General features: G+C 33.9%; 2 protein-coding genes across 2 annotated transcripts; one reads left to right on the top strand and one right to left on the bottom strand.

The window, feature by feature from the left end:
* Nucleotides 1–822: 822 nt before the first annotated feature.
* Nucleotides 823–13,974, top strand: aldh4a1 (aldehyde dehydrogenase 4 family, member A1). Its single transcript, XM_073825885.1, has 15 exons — nucleotides 823–1,010; nucleotides 1,753–1,846; nucleotides 1,942–2,034; nucleotides 3,365–3,412; nucleotides 3,558–3,713; nucleotides 3,845–3,994; nucleotides 4,097–4,171; nucleotides 5,741–5,928; nucleotides 6,389–6,462; nucleotides 6,539–6,735; nucleotides 9,405–9,452; nucleotides 9,550–9,702; nucleotides 11,725–11,846; nucleotides 12,023–12,141; nucleotides 13,302–13,974. The coding sequence occupies exons 1-15, from the start codon at nucleotides 970–972 to the stop codon at nucleotides 13,412–13,414; spliced, it is 1,671 nt and encodes a 556-aa protein (XP_073681986.1). The 5' UTR covers nucleotides 823–969; the 3' UTR covers nucleotides 13,415–13,974.
* A 2,952-nt stretch (nucleotides 13,975–16,926) lies between these two features.
* On the bottom strand, nucleotides 16,927–17,910 carry her2 (hairy-related 2). Its single transcript, XM_073826357.1, has 2 exons — nucleotides 17,769–17,910; nucleotides 16,927–17,669 (listed from the first exon to the last, which is right to left on the bottom strand). The coding sequence occupies exons 1-2, from the start codon at nucleotides 17,817–17,819 to the stop codon at nucleotides 17,268–17,270; spliced, it is 453 nt and encodes a 150-aa protein (XP_073682458.1). The 5' UTR covers nucleotides 17,820–17,910; the 3' UTR covers nucleotides 16,927–17,267.
* Nucleotides 17,911–18,313: the final 403 nt, after the last annotated feature.

Raw genomic sequence — 18,313 nt, 5'->3', positions numbered from 1 at the left:
TTTTTGTTTAAATTTAAATTAAATTACGTAAAATTTAATTACGTAAATAGTTTACACCATAGACTGTGGTTTACACACACACACACACACACACACACGTTGGGTTTACATGTTTTATGGGGACATTCCATAGGCGTAATGGTTTTTATACTGTACAAACCGTACTTTTTATCACCCTACACCTACCCTACACCTAAACCTAGCCCTCACAGGAGATTGTGCACACTTTTACTGCATCAAAAAAACTCATTGTGCATGATTTATAAGCCTGTTTCCTCATGGGGACCTGAGAAATGTCCCCACAAGGTCAAAATCTACTGGTATTCCTATCCTTGTGGGGACATTTGGTCCCCACAACGTGATGAATACCAGGTACACACACACACACACACACACACACACACACACACACAAACAAATGCTCTCCACGAAAGAGCAAAATGTGTACTCTGGAGAAAAAAAAAACACCACTGCCAACCAAGTAAGCATAAAATATTCTAATCTTTTATAAATAGAAATGCTGTAGGAGAAACGACTCTTTTGATTGGCAGAGAGCAGAACGTCTCGAAAGCTGATTGGCCCGTGGAGACTCGCCCTTTCGTCTCTTCCATTTATGAACAATAGGGGTGAAGCGTATCTTCAAATTATTTTATTTCTACACAATGAACTTCTAAACGTACAGATAGAATGCTAAACACAATTTTTAACATTTTTTGCTTTTTTAAAATGAGAAACATGGTGTCTGATAGCTGTATGAGCTATAACTACTTTAACACTGACAAACACTCCCCCTGTACCGGAAGTGGTAAGTCTCCATTCATGTGATACCGCTGCCTGTGATCTTGGAAAATTTAACTGTCAAGATCGCATTTTAGCGTTACAGTTCTTCAGAAGGACGATATTACTTTTTAATTGTACATAAATATATCACTATAAGCTGTTTCCTTTCACTCTACGTCCAGATTAAACATGCTACGCGTGAGATCGGTCATCTGGCAGTCTTGGAAGGGGTATGTATGCAACTGCACATGCATTCTCACATGACTTTCACTTTCAGAGAGTCTTGACACATGTCAACATACGCAATAAATAATGATAATAATTGTATGTCTGTGCGGTATTATGCGATGCAAGCAAATACTGAAAGTTTCCATGTTACGTGCAAGAAACAGGCAGACTGTGTTACATAATACTCAAGAAACTTGTCCTCCCGCTGTTAAGCAGGTGAGATCTGTTTGCACAAGTGTCTTCATTGTTTTTATTGTAGCTAAATGTATTCATAAGCCTAATCCACAAACTGGGACACTCTACGAGAGAAACATTGCAGCTTTACTGACTATTCTTTATTCATGTTATATGTATAAGTAATAACCTTACTTAGTTACTTTTTATAAAAAAGTAATGTTATGTTACTTTTGCGTTACTTTTTAAAACCTGGGCAAGGCTTGCTTGTTTGTTTTTAATATAAAAAGTTCTATTTTTGGCAAATGTAAAAGCCTTTTTATACTAAAAGGCTTAGAGAAAAGTCAAAAAATGGTGTTAAATACATAAAGGATATTTGTATTATTTAACGTATTTAATAATTATTGCAGGTTTGCATTGAAGTGACCTAAATTGACTCCTGTTATTCTTGTAGTTGATTTTATATAAGTTACTGATTGAGAGGCTTGTGTTTTGTGTGACTAAACCAATCAAGAAAAGTTAACAATTTGAAGAGCAGACAGCATGTTTGTTGATTTTGTTTCTCTGCAGGTTTAAGACTTTCCCATGTGCATCTGTGGAGGTGAAGAATGAGCCCATTCTGGGGTTCAAAGAGGGCAGTAAAGAGAGATTAGAACTGGAGAAGGTGGTTAGAACTGTCTCTGATGTCCCAATATACTAAATATGACCATATCTGATTGATTGACTCTGACTCGTCTCGGGTTTTACTTTGTTCATCAGGCATTACAAAACCTAAAGACAAAGACAGAAGAGATTCCATGTGTGATTGGAAATGAAGAAGTGTGGACCAAAGATATCAGATACCAGCTGTCTGTGAGTTAATCATTTCTCTGGTAACTTTATGAATGTGCTTGGTAGCTCTTTTACAGCAGAATCATCATCAGTGCATTTAGAATGCTTGAATGTTTATCATGGCATTAAAATATAATGCTTAATATTAATACAGAATGTTTATTTACACTAAGTGCATGTGATAAAAGACGATAGTCTAACAGCAGTTCCGGAGGCATAGATGGTAAAGCGCATACCGTAGTCATTCTTGACGTGATCGACCCAAGATTGAATCCACCATTTGCTGAACTATTTTTTTTCTTTCTATTTTTAATTAAAAATGAAGGAAATAATCAACTATTGGGTAGGGTTAGGGTAGGTGTAGGGAGGGCTCAAATTGTCCCAATAAGGTGGGATTAAATTAATAATTGGTTTAAAATTATAATTTACACTCAATAAATTATTATTGCATACTGTTTTATTATCTACTGTAATACTGAGGTGCAGATAATTGCCAATATTTTCAATAACTAGAATAGATAGCCTGCAGTTTTAACATGCTGCTGCAAATGGAATCTAATATTTATGCTGCTTCTATATTAATATTATTCCATGCACAACATACATAGTCATTCAGACTGCAGTCTCTTTCTCTTAAATCAATATTTATGATCTATTATTTTAAGTCATTTCAACTTAAATCAATATTATGATCTATGTATTATTACTACTACTACTATTATTATTATAATAAACTTCACATAAAATAATGTAAAATTTTCAATAATTTTATTATTATTATGTTTTGTATTGTCCTTTAAATAAAATAATTTTAACTTAAATCAATATTTAAGATCAATGTATTATTACTATTATTATTATTATATGAAAAGTGTTGAACTTTTTGATATCAATATTTAAAGTCCTTTTCCAAGCAGTAACTTTTTTTTTTTAATAAATTTAGGGTCCTATTATTATTATTATTACTGTTATTTTTTTAAAAATATATATATATTTATTTATTATTATTATTATTATCATCATCATCATCATCATCATGTTAAAAAAATTACTTATTGTCCTTAAAATAATTGACAAATAATTTCAAATATTTGTGATCAATTATATTTTTATTATTTATTATTATATCTTTATTATTATTACTATATTTTTCAGTTTTATTTTAAATAAAATCATTTCTAAAATATTTAAGGTCTTATTATTATATTTTTTCTGTGTTATACTTTTAATAAATCTCTCTCCAAACAAGCACAATGTGGCTTTATTTAATTTAAATGGTTACATTTTATGATGTTATATGGAAGTTATTGTTTTGTGGGATTTAACTGTTTTAATTTGTTTCTCTGTTTAGCCATTCAACCACTCTCACAAAGTGTCCAAGTTCTGCTATGCTGATAAGGTACAGTATGTTAATACTGTAAATTATAACATTGACATGAGGGAATACTGCAGATGGGTTTGAGCTTGTAAAACCCATTTCAAAGGTTTAACTTAGCATGCAATGAGGTTGGTTTTGTTCACAATTTGTCTGTTTGTGTCTCTAGGAGCTAATAAATAAAGCCATTGAGGCTTCAGTCGCTGCTCGGAGGGAATGGGATCTTAAACCCGTTGCTGATCGAGCCCAGATCTTCTTTAAAGCTGCTGACATCATTAGCAGACCCAAGAGAGCAGAAGTTCTGGCCAAGACCATGATTGGACAGGTGCGTCTTCACAAACATAAACCTGAGACCGCTGGATCTGATTACTACTAGTCTGATGTTAACCAGTCCGTTACACTTTTGCACGTGAGATTATAATTATTTAATCTACTGATCTTTGCTCTGTGTCTCAGGGTAAGACTGTGATCCAGGCTGAGATTGATGCTGCTCCAGAACTCATTGACTTCTTCAGGTTCAATGCCAAACATGCGATTGAGCTGGAACAGCAGCAGCCGTTGGACAGCGATGGAAGTACTAACACCATGCTGTACCGCGGACTGGAGGTGGGTTCACGACTAGAGTTTCATGAATGATTACAGAACTACGCATCAGATTTGTCTGTGCAAGCCCTTATTTGGTATTAACTTGACTTTTACATGTTTTAGGGATTTGTAGCCGCTGTCGCGCCATTTAACTTCACAGCGATTGGTGGAAACCTGGCCGGCACCCCTGCTATTATGGTGAGATGTCAAGCACTTTATACAAAAGTAGTGCAGTCTAATCATTTATATTACTGAATGTTAATAGTCTTTTACACTTCTCTTTTAAAATTGTCAGTATTTAAAGGAATGGTTCACCCAAAAATGAAAATGTGCTGAAAATGTTCTCACCCTCAGGTCATCCAAGATGTAAAGGAGTTTATTTCTTCATCAGATTTGGAGAAATGTAGCATTATATCACTTGCTCACCAACGAATCCTCTGCAGTGAATGAGAGTCCAAACAGCTGATAAAAACATCACAATAATCCACAAGTAATCCACACCACTTCAGTCCATCAGTTAACATCTTGTAAATTAAAAATAATACATAATTCAGATGTTTTTCACAACAACAGTTAAACCAGGAGATAAATCTGCACAGATCAAGCACCGTTTATAAGCCAAAACATGGATTTTGATGTGAGAGGACAACAGGAGATTGACTGGAGGAAGTGTTATTATGTATTATGGAATCGTATTTTAGCCGAAAACAATTGTTTGGCATTATAAACATCTTATTGATGGATTTGTTACTTGTAAAGCGCTTTTTACTTCACAAGATGTTAATTCATGGACTGGAGTGGTGTGGGTTACTTGTGGATTATTGTGATGTTGTTATCAGATCGGCTAGTTATACATTTACATTTGGCAGACGCTTTTATCCAAAGCAACTTACAAAAGAGGACAATGGAAGCAATCAAAATCAACAAAAGAGCAATAACATGCAAGTTCTATGACAAGTCTCATTTAGCCTAATGCAGTACACATAGCAAGTTTTTTTTTATTATATAAAGCAAAATAGAATAAAAAAGAAAAATCAAGCTAGTGTTAGAAAATAGAAAAAGAGTAGAGAAGGTAGTAAACAAGCAGTAAGTAAATGAAAATAGTATAAGTCTAAAAGGGCACATTTTTTTATTTAATTTTTTGTATATAGAATTAGAATAGAGGGTGAAAGTGATTTTGTGCATCTTTGGGATGGCACAATAATGCCCGTTCACTTGCAGAATGCAAGTTTCTAGAGGGCACATAAGTCTGAAGTAATGAATTGAGGTAAAGCGGTGCAGAGCCAGTGGTGGTTTTGTAGGCAATCATTAATGCCTTGAATTTTATGTGAGCAGCTATTGGTAGCCCGTGCAAATTGATGAAGAGAGGTGTGACGTGCGTTCTTTTCGGTACATTAAAAATTAATCTTGCAGCCGCATTCTGGATTAATTGTAAAGGTTTGATAGAACTGGCTGAAAGACCTGCCAGAAGAGCATTGCAATATTCCAGCCTGGACAGAACAACAGCTTGAACAAGGAGTTGCAAAGCATGTTTCGAAAGAAAGGGCCTGATCTTCCTGATGTTGAATTAAGCAAATCTGCAGGACCGGGCAGTTTTAGCAATGTGGAGAAAGTCATCTGATCCTCAGTTATAACTGGCTGTTTTTGTAGGAGTTATGGTTGATTACTATTCCTTTAAAATCAATTAGTTAATGTCAGTGACATGCATTGACACTTGAGTGTTTTGGTTCATTTCTAAGACTGACTCTGTGACATATATGCATTCAGGGTAACGTGGTGTTGTGGAAACCCAGCGACACTGCCATGTCTGCCAGCTACGCTGTCTATAAGATCCTGAGAGAGTCTGGATTGCCACCCAACATCATCCAGTTCCTCCCAGCCGATGGTCCAGTATTTGGAGACGCCATTACGTCCTCTAAGCACCTGGCTGGCATTAACTTCACCGGCAGTGTGCCGTATGTCTCTTTCTAAGCTTGTTGACTCAGTCAGACAGTATGTAATGTGATTGCGTTACTCTTATCTTTTGTACAACCTTCTGTCTGAGTTAAAGTTTGTCAGACCTTGTGGCCTCACAGCACAAAGTGAAAATTTAAACCTCTTGGATGTTTTGCATGGTTAAAGGCTAAAACTTGTACGATTTAAACCTACACTGCTGACCAAGGCTGTGTTTATTTAATTAAAAATACTGTAAAATTGTAAAATATTTTTACTATTTAGTATGTAATTTATTCCTGTGATTTCAAAGCTGAATTTTCAGCATCATTACTCCAGTTTTCAGTGTCACATGACCTTTCAAAAATCATTCTAATATGCTGATTTGCTGCTCAAGAAACATTATTATTATTAAAAATGTTTTACTGCTTTATATTGTTTTGGAAACTGTGATACATAATTTCTTTAAAATATCTTTTTCAGAACCTTCAAACGATTGTGGAAGCAGGTCGCCCAGAATCTGGATATCTACAGGAACTTCCCTCGTGTTGCTGGAGGTTTGTGTTCCCATTGCATTAAGAATTAAACTCTAAGATTCTTTGTATGATTTCTTGTTTCTCACGTGTGTTTTAGAATGCGGTGGCAAGAACTTCCACTTTGTGCACAAGTCCGCAGACGTTCATAGCGTGGTGACTGGCACAATCCGCTCAGCGTTTGAGTATGGAGGACAGAAGTGTTCGGCCTGTTCCAGGATGTACGTACCAGACTCACTGTGGCCTCAGATCAAACAGCAACTCCTGGATGTGCACAAACAGATCAAAGTAGGAGACGTAAGTGAAAGAGTTTTGCAACTGCAAATGTTTCAGCAGATAAAGGCTGAATGCTTAGTATTGTCCACAAGTATTCATGTAACATGCAATGGTAGACAGTTCCAAAGTACTTTGTTACTTCACTTAAGTACATTTTTCAAGGATCTGTACTTTATCAAAGTATTTCTATTCTGACAAACTTTTACTTCATAACATTTCAAAGCATAACTTTTTACTGTATATTTTTTAAAAACATGCTGTTCCTTGTTATTTTGAACTGAATGATTGATTAATTCGCAAATTGGACTAAGTGGATTTCCACATGGTTCAACTCACTGGTTCAAATGATCTAGTTAGAGCGAGTCTTTAGTAAACAACTCACCGATTCAAATGATTCGTTCAGATCGAGTCTCCAGCAAACAGCTCACCGATTCAAATGATTCGGTCAGCGCGAGTCTCCAGCAAACAACTCACTGATTCAAATGATTCGGTCAGAGCGAGTCTCCAGCAAACAACTCACTGATTCAGATGATTCGCTCAGATCAAGTCTCCAGCAAACAGCTCACTGATTCAAATGATTCGGTCAGAGCGAGTCTCCAGCAAACAACTCACTGATTCAAATGATTCGGTCAGAGCGAGTCTCCAGCAAACAACTCACTGATTCAAATGATTCAGTCAGAGCAAGTCTCCAGCTAACAACTCACTGATTCAAATGATTCGGTCAGAGTGAGTCTCCAGCAAACAGCTCACCGATTCAAATGATTCGGTCAGCGCGAGTCTCCAGCAAACAGCTCACAGATTTAAGTGATTCGGTCAGCGCGAGTCTCCAGCAAACAGCTCACCGATTCAAGTGATTCGGTCAGCGCGAGTCTCCAGCAAACAGCTCACCGATTCAAGTGATTCTTTCAGAGTGAGTCTCCAGCAAACAGCTCACCGATTCAAATGATTTGGACAGACCGAGCCTGAATCAAACAATTCACCGATTCAAATGATTTGTTCAGATTGAGTCTCCAGCAAACAACTCACTGCTTCAAATGCTTCGGTCAGAGCGAGTCTCCAACAAACAACTCACTGATTCAAATGATTCACTCAGAGCGAGTCTCCAGCTAACAACTCACTGATTCAGATGATTCGCTCAGATCGAGTCTCCAGCAAACAACTCACTGATTCAAATGATTCAGTCAGAGCGAGTCTCCAGCAAACAACTCACTGATTCAGATGATTCGGTCAGAGCGAGTCTCCAGCAAACAACTCACTGATTCAAATGCTTCAGTCAGAGCGAGTCTCCAGCAAACAACTCACTGATTCAAATGATTCAGTCAGAGCAAGTCTCCAGCTAACAACTCACTGATTCAGATGAATCGGTCAGAGAGAGTTTTCAGTAAACAACTCACTGATTCAAATGATTCGGTCAGATCGAGTCTCCAGCAAACAACTCACTGATTCAAATGATTCAGTCAGAGCGAGTCTCCAGCAAACAACTCACTGATTCAAATGATTCAGTCAGAGCGAGTCTCCAGCTAACAACTCACTGATTCAAATGATTCAGTCAGAGCTAGTCTCCAGCAAACAACTCACTGATTCAGATGATTCGGTCAGAGCGAGTCTCCAGCAAACAACTCACTGATTCAAATGCTTCAGTCAGAGCGAGTCTCCAGCAAACAACTCACTGATTCAAATGATTCAGTCAGAGCAAGTCTCCAGCTAACAACTCACTGATTCAGATGATTCGGTCAGAGAGAGTTTTCAGTAAACAACTCACTGATTCAAATGATTCGGTCAGATCGAGTCTCCAGCAAACAACTCACTGATTCAAATGATTCGGTCAGATCGAGTCTCCAGCAAACAACTCACTGCTTCAAATGCTTCAGTCAGAGCGAGTCTCCAGCAAACAACTCACTGATTCAAATGATTCAGTCAGAGCGAGTCTCCAGCTAACAACTCACTGATTCAAATGATTCAGTCAGAGCGAGTCTCCAGCAAACAACTCACTGATTCAGATGATTCGGTCAGATTGAGTCTCCAGCAAACAACTCACTGATTCAAATGCTTCAGTCAGAGCGAGTCTCCAGCAAACAACTCACTGATTCAAATGATTCAGTCAGAGCAAGTCTCCAGCTAACAACTCACTGATTCAGATGATTCGGTCAGAGAGAGTTTTCAGTAAACAACTCACTGATTCAAATGATTCGGTCAGATCGAGTCTCCAGCAAACAACTCACTGATTCAAATGATTCGGTCAGATCGAGTCTCCAGCAAACAACTCACTGCTTCAAATGCTTCAGTCAGAGCGAGTCTCCAGCAAACAACTCACTGATTCAAATGATTCAGTCAGAGCGAGTCTCCAGCTAACAACTCACTGATTCAAATGATTCGGTCAGAGCGAGTCTCCAGCAAACAACTCACTGATTCAGATGATTCGGTCAGAGCGAGTCTCCAGCAAACAACTCACTGATTCAGATGATTAGGTCAGAGCGAGTTTTCAGTAAACAACTCACTGATTTAAATGATTCGGTCAGAGCGAGTCTGCAGTATACAACTCACTGATTCAAATAATTCGGTAATAATAAAATAAAGTAATATTAAAATTAGGCAAATCAATGCCAATGCATCTTCCCTGCTGCCAATGCAATTTCAAATGAGTTTCAAACTTGTATGCATAACTGAAATATTTGTGTTTCACTTTACAGCCAGTGGAAGATTTCAGCACTTTCTTCTCAGCAGTTATTGATGAGAAGGTACAAACCTATTCATCCAATAACAAAAGAAAGTAAATGCATCACATTTTGATTCACTTCTTGCTCAAGTAATAAACACTGTTAATGTCTTTCCCAGTCCTTCTCCAGAATCAAGGGATGGCTGGAACACGCCAAAACCTCTCCACATCTGAAGATCATTGCTGGGGGAAACTGTGATGACAAGAAAGGATATTTTGTGGAGCCAACCATCATTGAAACCACCGACCCACAGGAGAAAATCATGAATGAGGTATAAAAATTGCACAACGGCTCACGTTTATTTGTTTTTTCACCGGTCAGGAACAAACACACACACACACACACACACACACAGACAGACTCAGGGCGCTGAATGGATAGACTTTAGTTTGTTTAGATAAACTGATCTCTTCCATTTAACCTTATTTAACCTTTACAATCACATGGTCTCAGCTGACCTGGTTACCACCCACAGTCACCCGGATGAGTGATCTAGATCAGTGGTTCTCAATTCTGGTCCTGGGAGCTCCCTGCTCTGCACATTTTGCATGTCCTTCTTATTTAACACACCTGATTGAGATCATCAGCTCATTAGGAGAGAAATACACAGAAATACACAACGAGCTGATGATCTCAGTCAGGAGTGTTAAATAAGGGAGACATGCAAAATGTGCAGAGCAGGGAGCATCTAGGACTGGAATATTACAGGTTAAATAAAAGCTTCAACACAAAATGTTGACTGAGAGAGGAAAACGTAAAGAATTAAATTTTTTATTTTTTTTTGTTAAATTCAGACTAAGAAATAAGCTAAATAAATGAAAGCATATTTCCAGAAAAAAATTTTTTATTAAGATAATAAAATTATTTTTTTTTCTTCAGAATTCTCAATTTACAAGATGTATTTGCATCTTATAATTCTAGCTTTTTTCTTCTGCATTGCAAGTTCTCATAATTTTGGCATTTTTCTTTGGAATTCTGAATTTACATCTAATAATTCTGATTTTCTTTCTTTGGAATTATGATTTTGCATCTTGTAATTCTGGAATTTTTCTTTGGAATTCTAAATTTACTTCGTATTTCTGCCATTTTGGGGGATTTTTTTTTTATTCTTGTGTTTTTCTCATTCTAGCATTTTTCTTCAGAATTCTAAATTTGCTTCTTGTAATTCTACCATTTTTCTTTGGAATTCACAAAATGTTGACTCGTGCATTGAATTTGTATTTATTTTATTTTTTTTTATTTATTTAAAAAAAATAAGTGAACAGAAATATACATTCATTGTTTGTTTCAACTGAGAGAAGAAAATGTAAAGAATTTTTTAAAAGATGTTTTTTTGTTAAATTCAGACTAAGAAATAAGCTAAATAAATGGAAGCATATTTCCAGAAAAAAATTTATTAAGATAATAAAACATAATACATTTCTTGGGAAATCTTAATTTAGAAGATGTATTTGCATCTTATAATTCTAGCATTTTTCTTCTGAATTGTAAATTCTCATAATTTTGACCTTTTTTTTTTCTAAATTCTAAATTCTCGTACTTCTGGCATTTTTCTTCGGAATTCTGAATTCTCGTAATTCTGGCATTTTTCTTCGGAATTCTGAATTCTCATAATTCTGGCATTTTTCTTTGGAACTCTGAATTTTGCATCTTGTAATAATGGAATTTTTCTTCGGAATTCTAAATTTACTTCTCATAATTTTAGCATTTTTCTTTGGAATTCTAAATTCTTGTAATTCTGGCATTTTTCTTCAGAATTATGATTTTACATCTTGTAATGCTAGAATTTTTCATCAGAATTCTAAATCCTCATAATTCTGTCAGAATCGGAATTCTGAATTCGCGTAATTTTGGCATTTTTCTTAGGAATTCTGAATTTACATCTAATAATTCTGAATTTTTTTATTCGGAATTCTGAATTTACATCTCGTAATTCTGACACGTTGTCTTCAGAAATCTGATTTTGCATTTTGTAATTCATGCATTTTTCTTTGGAATTCTAAATTTACTCCTCGTAATTCTGGCATTTTTCTTTTGGTATTCTGAAATTACATCTTGTAATTTTTTTATACTTTTTCTGTTTTTGTTCCACCATAGGGAAAAAAATGGTAATGATGGTAAATGCGTCATTTTATCTCGCAACTGTTGTCTTAATTCTGAAGAATAAAAGTCAGAATTGTCTCAATTACTTATTTTTTATTCCATGGTGGAAATAAGCTTCCATGGATCTATAAGTGCAAGCCAAAATCAGTGAATACAAAATATCTCATAAATATATTCTTTGCTTTTTCAGGAGATCTTCGGGCCTATCCTTACAGTTTACGTTTACCCTGAAAATGACTACAAGAAGGTCCTGCACTTAATAGACAACACTTCTCCGTACGCCCTGACAGGAGCCGTCTTTTCCCAAGATAAGTGAGTGCAGCTCTATTTAATCATATTCACTTTCAGCTGCAGGCCCAGAATAAATTAGTATGTAAATGAAATCCATTAAACAACCCAGATCAGCAAACTAAAAAATGTTCAGACACTCGTGTCTCTGCACCAGAATTCTACATCATTAACATTTATAATGTGGTTGCTTGTTTCAGGGCTGTTATTGATGAGGCAGCAAAGGCCTTGAGAAACGCTGCTGGAAATTATTATGTCAATGACAAATCAACAGGATCCATTGTGGCCCAGCAGCCATTTGGTGGCGCCAGAGCATCAGGTAAAACAAAACAAAAAAACTTACATAGACAGAATAATTGACTTCTGTGCCAAAAGTAAACATTGAAATACACAGCCCTTAAAATGTACAGCCAAAAGAAACAAATTACAAATCATTTAGCTAGAAAAGTAGTTCCAGCTCAAATAATAAACAGGTTTTTTATATATATTTAAAAGATTATATTAAATGGATTAAATATTACAGGTTAAATTAAAGTTTTTACAGGAAAGTAATGTTGACTTGTTCATTAATATGCTTAAAAATGAATTTTAAAAAAGTGTGCTAATAGAAAAGCACATGCATTTCTGAAATATGAGTCTTTAAAAAAATATTTTTGTTTTAAATGATTGCATAACAAGATAAAGAAACAATTATTTTGTTAAAAAACAACAATATGCAAACAGAAATGCATGAACATGTATTGCTTGTTTTAACTAAAAGGCAAGTCAAAACTTTTAATTTACTTAATGGATTTTTTTATTTTTTGTTCTACAAAGTATTTTTTTTTTATTATTGTAAATAAGTTTTTTAAGTGAAATATAAGTCCAGAGTTATAAATGCAAATATAAATGCAAAATCAGTAAATATAAAATCTCAAACATTCTTTGTTTTTGTAACACGATAAAGAAACAATTCTTTAAAATGTTTAAACTGTTTTTTTTACTAATTCTTAAAAAAAATTAACAATCAATTGTTTTAAAAAACAAACTTTATATCTTATTCCTTCAGAATTGCTTTAATTGACTACTTAACATTATTTAAAAAAATTTAGTTTGGATTACTGGAATAATATTACAGGTTAAATAACATCCTCAACAGAAAATAATGTTGACTTGTCAATTAATTGTATTTATTTATTTTAACCAGAAATGCATGTGCATCACGTGTTCTGACTGGCATATGAGTTGAAACTTTTAATTTACTTAATAAAAAATGTTTTTTTAATTTTTAATTAATTAATTAGCCTAATTTTAAGTACATTTTTATTTTAAAAAATATTTACAATTTTAAATTTTATTTAAAAATGTAAAAAAAAAATAGTAGTAGTATAATAATAATAATAAAAAAAATTAAATATTATTTCATTAAGTAAATCAATGGAAATGCAGCAAATGAAAAAAATCTCAAATATATTTCACATCTCATCCATATCTTTTCAGGCACCAACGACAAGCCGGGCGGCCCTCACTACGTCCTCCGATGGACGTCCCCGCAAGTCGTCAAGCAAACCCATGTGCCGCTTACAGAATGGAAATATCCCTACATGGGCTAATTGATCATGAACCAAATGCTTTCTGCCTCTAAATCCCTCCATCAAGACTCATAAAAGCAATCCGTCCCCTTCTTATATATCCTGAAAACAGTCCAGGGGCTGTTAGACTGTTAAAACAGAAAAGTGCCCTCTGCTGGTGAACTAGCAGAAACCAGCAGCGACTGCTCAAGCTGCTGTGAATGTACTTCAAGTGTCTGTCCAGCCCTCAGATATCACTGGATCATTAATATGAGGAATTCAAGAGTTATCGAATGCAGACAAACCTGGGAAATACACTGAAAAATTCTCTTATTGCTGTGTGATTATCTTTAATAATTAACTATATCTAAAAAGAGATCTATCTTTTTATAATTGTCGAATAAGAGCAAGGAAACAGTTCTGTTACATTTATACTGGTTTGATTAACTCATTTAAATTATTAGAATTAATGTGACGTTCTGATTCCGATCTGTAGCATTCTAGTAGAAGTGTGAAGGAAAACACGAGGGAGTAGTCAAAATATCGTTCATTGCCAATGCAATCTAACATCTTGCTGTGACTCAATAAACACTTGGTGTGGATGATGGATTTTTTTGTGATTTTGCATATTAACATCTTAAAAAAAGACTTTAATGGGCCTTAGAACAGATCCAATCTGCTTTATTTGATTTTATTTTAATGCTGTTTAGACTTGTTGTCGACACCTTGAATTTTCAAGGTTTTATTGCTAGTAATTATAATTAACAATTATGTGTATAATTCCAGATTATGACACCAACCAAAAATATGATTTAAATGTGAGTTATTTTAGTAATATTTATATACTACTATATGTACATAGTATTTATTATTTAACATTTTATATTTTTTATTTTGTTTTTCATTTACTCTAAGTTTGTGCTTTGTCGTTTTTGTTACTTTATTTAATATTTTATTTCTATTTATTTTTTATTATTTTTATTTATCAAGTTAGTTGCCTAGGCAACATTTCTAATGGTCAAGTTTATTTTAAATGAGCTTTTTCTGTTTTCATTTTCATTTCAATTTGGTTTGAATTTTAATTTAGATTTTATTTATATAGCATTCATTTATTATTTCATTTATTTTCATTCATTTTTATCCATTATTGAACATTTCTAACATTTATTGATTTAGTTTGATTAAGTTTTCAATCAAAGTTTATATTTTATGTAAAAAACGTTTTTAATAATTTAATTCTATAGTAAATAGATTATTATTACTATTTTCTACATTTTAGAATAATAATTTTTTTCTATTTTTATTTTAGTTTTTAATAGATTCAGTTCTATAGTAGATATATATTCGTCATTATTACTATTTTTTACATATATATATATATATATATATATATATATATTTTTTTTTTTTTTTTTCAGTTTAATATTTGTGATTTTATTTTAATGATATTTTATATGATTATATTTTTATTTTATGTTGCCAAGGCAAAATTTCTAACATTTCTTGATTAACGTTTTTAATTAATATTTATATTTTATATATATAAAAAAAGTTTTTAATAGATTTACTTCTATAGTAAATAGACATTCTTTATTATTACTATTTTCTAACAATAGACATTTCATTTTTTTATATTTTCGATTTTTATTTTAATTTTAGCAAAAGTTTTGGGGAATTTTATTTTTATATTTTCATTTTGTTTTCATTTTTGAAATGTTGCCAGCTAAAAAAAAATACTTTACTTTTTTCCAGTTGATGTTTATTTTATTTCAACATTTTACTTTTAATGTTTAGTTTCAGTTCACTAAACTGATTTCTTTCTTTTTTTAACTTTTTTTTTTTACAGGAAAAAAAAGTAGCAGCTGTGGATTCCAAAGTAATTCTAAAAAAAAAAGTAAAGATGTAAACATATTATCACTAAGATCTCAATGCGGGTCTGTCTTAATAGGACGTGGTTCAGACTCACTTCTTCACACCTCAGTGTTTTATGACATTAAGTGTCTCTTTAAAAATCAAAAGAACTGCTAAACCCTTAAAGAGACAGTTCACCCAGAAATAAATAAATGAAAACAGAATTTAGAATTTTTGGGTGAACTATCCCTTTAAGTGCTGAAAACATTGAGTCCTTGTCATCTTATGTGCCTCTGCTGTTCAATATTTGTACTTCAATCAAACAAAGCGCTTGTTCCTGATTTCCACAGTCACGCATTGGTGGGCTCTTATATGACTGACATCAAAGCGGCGCGTGGCACACTTCAGACAGGCGCTTTATGGCGATACTGCAGTGAAGGCACACTTCCTAACACACAATAAAATCAAGAAGAGGATGTGAGGGCCTGAGAACCCAATCTCTGTCCTCTCTCATGCAGCCAGTTCCTCTTTCTACACTTCACAGTGTCTGTCCTCAATCATGACAAACACAAGTGTGAAGAATTATAAACAAAGACGCATGCCATTTCTAGAATCTGAAAAATGCAGGATTGCTCAGTATGGGAATTAATTTGTAAAGCTTTATTATTTAAAACATTGGAATGCTTTATTATTTAAAATTGTGGAATAGTTGTCTTTTATATGTGCAAACAATCTTCTAAGTACTATTTAATTTAGTTTTCAATTGCCTGCTGTTTCAGTTTTAAGCATATATTGAAGATTAATGAATTAATAAAGAAAGAAAGTGTCATATGTTCTTATAGCACGTACTAAAATGTAAATGTAGTGCATATAATATTAATTGCAATTAATGTTAATTAATGTGCATTTAAGTTTATTTTAAATTAGCTTTTACTTTTATATTTTGTTTTCATTTAAACATTTCATTTAAATTTAATGCTGTAAGTGCACATATAATTGCAATTAATATTAATTTATGAAGTTTTCAAAGTATTCAGGTTATTTACAAATAAATAAATAAACCACAAACCGAAACTGTGTAATTTTCATTTTTTTTTATTTGTTTTTTATTTATATTTATTTATTTTATATTTTTTATTTATTTAAGGCAACATTTCCAATTTTCATGTTTTTTAAGCTTATTGTAAATGAGCTTTTATAGTTTTTTTTATATTTAATTTAAATGTAGTGCATATAAGTGCACAAATAATTGCAATTAATATGAACTTAAATGCTTTGAAAACCTTATAAATAATATATATATATATATATATATATACACACACATACAGACATATAATTTTTTTTATTTAGATTTTATATTATTTTTATTTATGAAGTTTAGAGTTAGTTACCAAGGCAAATTTAATTTCATCTAAATTTCCATTGTTCATTGAACATTGTTTCAATGTTCATTAAGACCAGCAAAATTTTACATACATTTTTGTGCATTTAATATTAATTGCAATTATTTATAAGATTTTGTCAAGGTGTTAAAGTCACAGCCTCATTTAAAAATAAATAAAACAAACAGAACTTTATTAAAGATAATTAACAGAAAACCCTAATTAAAAATACACAATTAATGACCTCACTAAATTGCCTAAAAAAAAAAAGTTTTGACCTTATTTAAATAATAACAACCAATAATAATCAGAGAAATATGTGTGTAGTTTTTAGTTTATTTTTCTGAGCTCAACATGAGACACACATTCCATCAATATGACAGTTTTAACTCCTCTAGTCTAAAGGTTACAGATCTCATTAAAAAAGATCATTTTTCGACAGAAACACACTGAGGTAGTCCTCATTTTTACAATATGTAACATTAAATAAAGTTGATCTCCACACAGGTGAAGTAAGTAAGCAAAAGATACGTGCTCTTAGACTCAGGCATGGGGTAGACTGGTACATTCTCTGTGTCATTGACAGCTGCTGTCTACGTCGACGTTTTATAAAAACAATGTTTTACTTCGATAGAGAAAACAATCGATTCTCTATTAGATCACCAGGGTCTCCAAAGCGCTTGTTCTCCGTCGTTCTTTGACGTAGTCTGACAGCTGTCTTCCGCGTTCATTTCAGCTGGCTTGGTTTTGTCAAAATGTCCTGTTAAAACTGGCTTGGCGATTTGGTTGTGAAGCGACAGAAATCGCGTCGTCTCCTCTATACACCTGGAGAAACCACTGGCGTAGCTCTGTGCATGCGCATGCGCGTCCACGCTAGGACGCGACGCAGCCTGCCAGGTGTTGTTCTTCAGGTAAACAACAGCCATTTCCAGGACATCAGCCTTCTCTAGTTTGGAACAAGGAGTGCTGGCTTTTATCTCAGCTTTCAGGAGGACTTTAAGCTGCTCGATGCATTTGTTTATACGATCTCTGCGCATCTTTTCCACCACTGGTTTTCTCATCTGGAAAAAAACAAGTAAAACTTCGGTTAGAAAAATGATCGTAATTGCTTTGGAAATATGCATTGGAGTAATGTTCTTTGAAAAAAGGTAAATACTTACTTTAGTTTTATCCTTTCCAGTCTGGGTAGGTTTGCAAACAGTAGGAGCCATTCTTGCTGTGGTAATCGAGTGTGTTTCTTTCTTCAGCTGAAGATTCGCGTTATATACGCCCTGATCCTGCGCGTCCTGGCTTTCCCACACTTTTGAGCCAATCAGAACGCGGCTCAAGGTTCAATAGGAAAAGTTTAAATTAGCCTGATCCTCCTTTGCTGGGAAACAATGGAGGTGCGCGCTCAAACAGCTGGAGCGTGTGTGTGCCCGCACGCTGTAAATAGGAAGCGTGAAATTGCAAGGAGTGCACGAGGCTTTGACAGCGTGCGTGGCTGTTCCGGCGGGAAAGCAGAGGTTCAATGAGGTGAATAGAGATTAGGAGAACTTTCAAACGCTTCCCGCGCAAATCTCTTTCAGAGGGGATTCTCAACAATTATTTGAAAGGTTAACAATGACTGGGTGTTTAGCCCTTAATTAACACACATAAGTGCGCGCATATATATGTATGAGAAGTATATAGAAATTTATTTACCACACGTTTTCCCTCCAAAAAA

Source organism: Garra rufa, chromosome 20, assembly GCF_049309525.1.
Source record: "Garra rufa chromosome 20, GarRuf1.0, whole genome shotgun sequence".
NCBI lineage: Eukaryota > Metazoa > Chordata > Actinopteri > Cypriniformes > Cyprinidae > Garra > Garra rufa.
The sequence above is the reverse complement of the archived record's forward strand: the minus strand, read 5'-3'. Positions and strand labels throughout refer to the sequence as shown.

Excerpts from the sequence above, each read along its gene's own strand:
- aldh4a1 (XM_073825885.1), top strand. The coding sequence starts at position 970 with ATGCTACGCGTGAGATCGGTCATCTGGCAGTCTTGGAAGGG. Across the intron at positions 6,463-6,538 it reads CTTCCCTCGTGTTGCTGGAG|AATGCGGTGGCAAGAACTTC; the intron begins GTTTGTGTTCCC and ends CGTGTGTTTTAG. Across the intron at positions 6,736-9,404 it reads AACAGATCAAAGTAGGAGAC|CCAGTGGAAGATTTCAGCAC; the intron begins GTAAGTGAAAGA and ends TTCACTTTACAG.
- her2 (XM_073826357.1), bottom strand. The coding sequence starts at position 17,819 with ATGGCTCCTACTGTTTGCAAACCTACCCAGACTGGAAAGGATAAAACT. Across the intron at positions 17,670-17,768 it reads CTGGAAAGGATAAAACTAAA|ATGAGAAAACCAGTGGTGGA; the intron begins GTAAGTATTTAC and ends GTTTTTTTCCAG.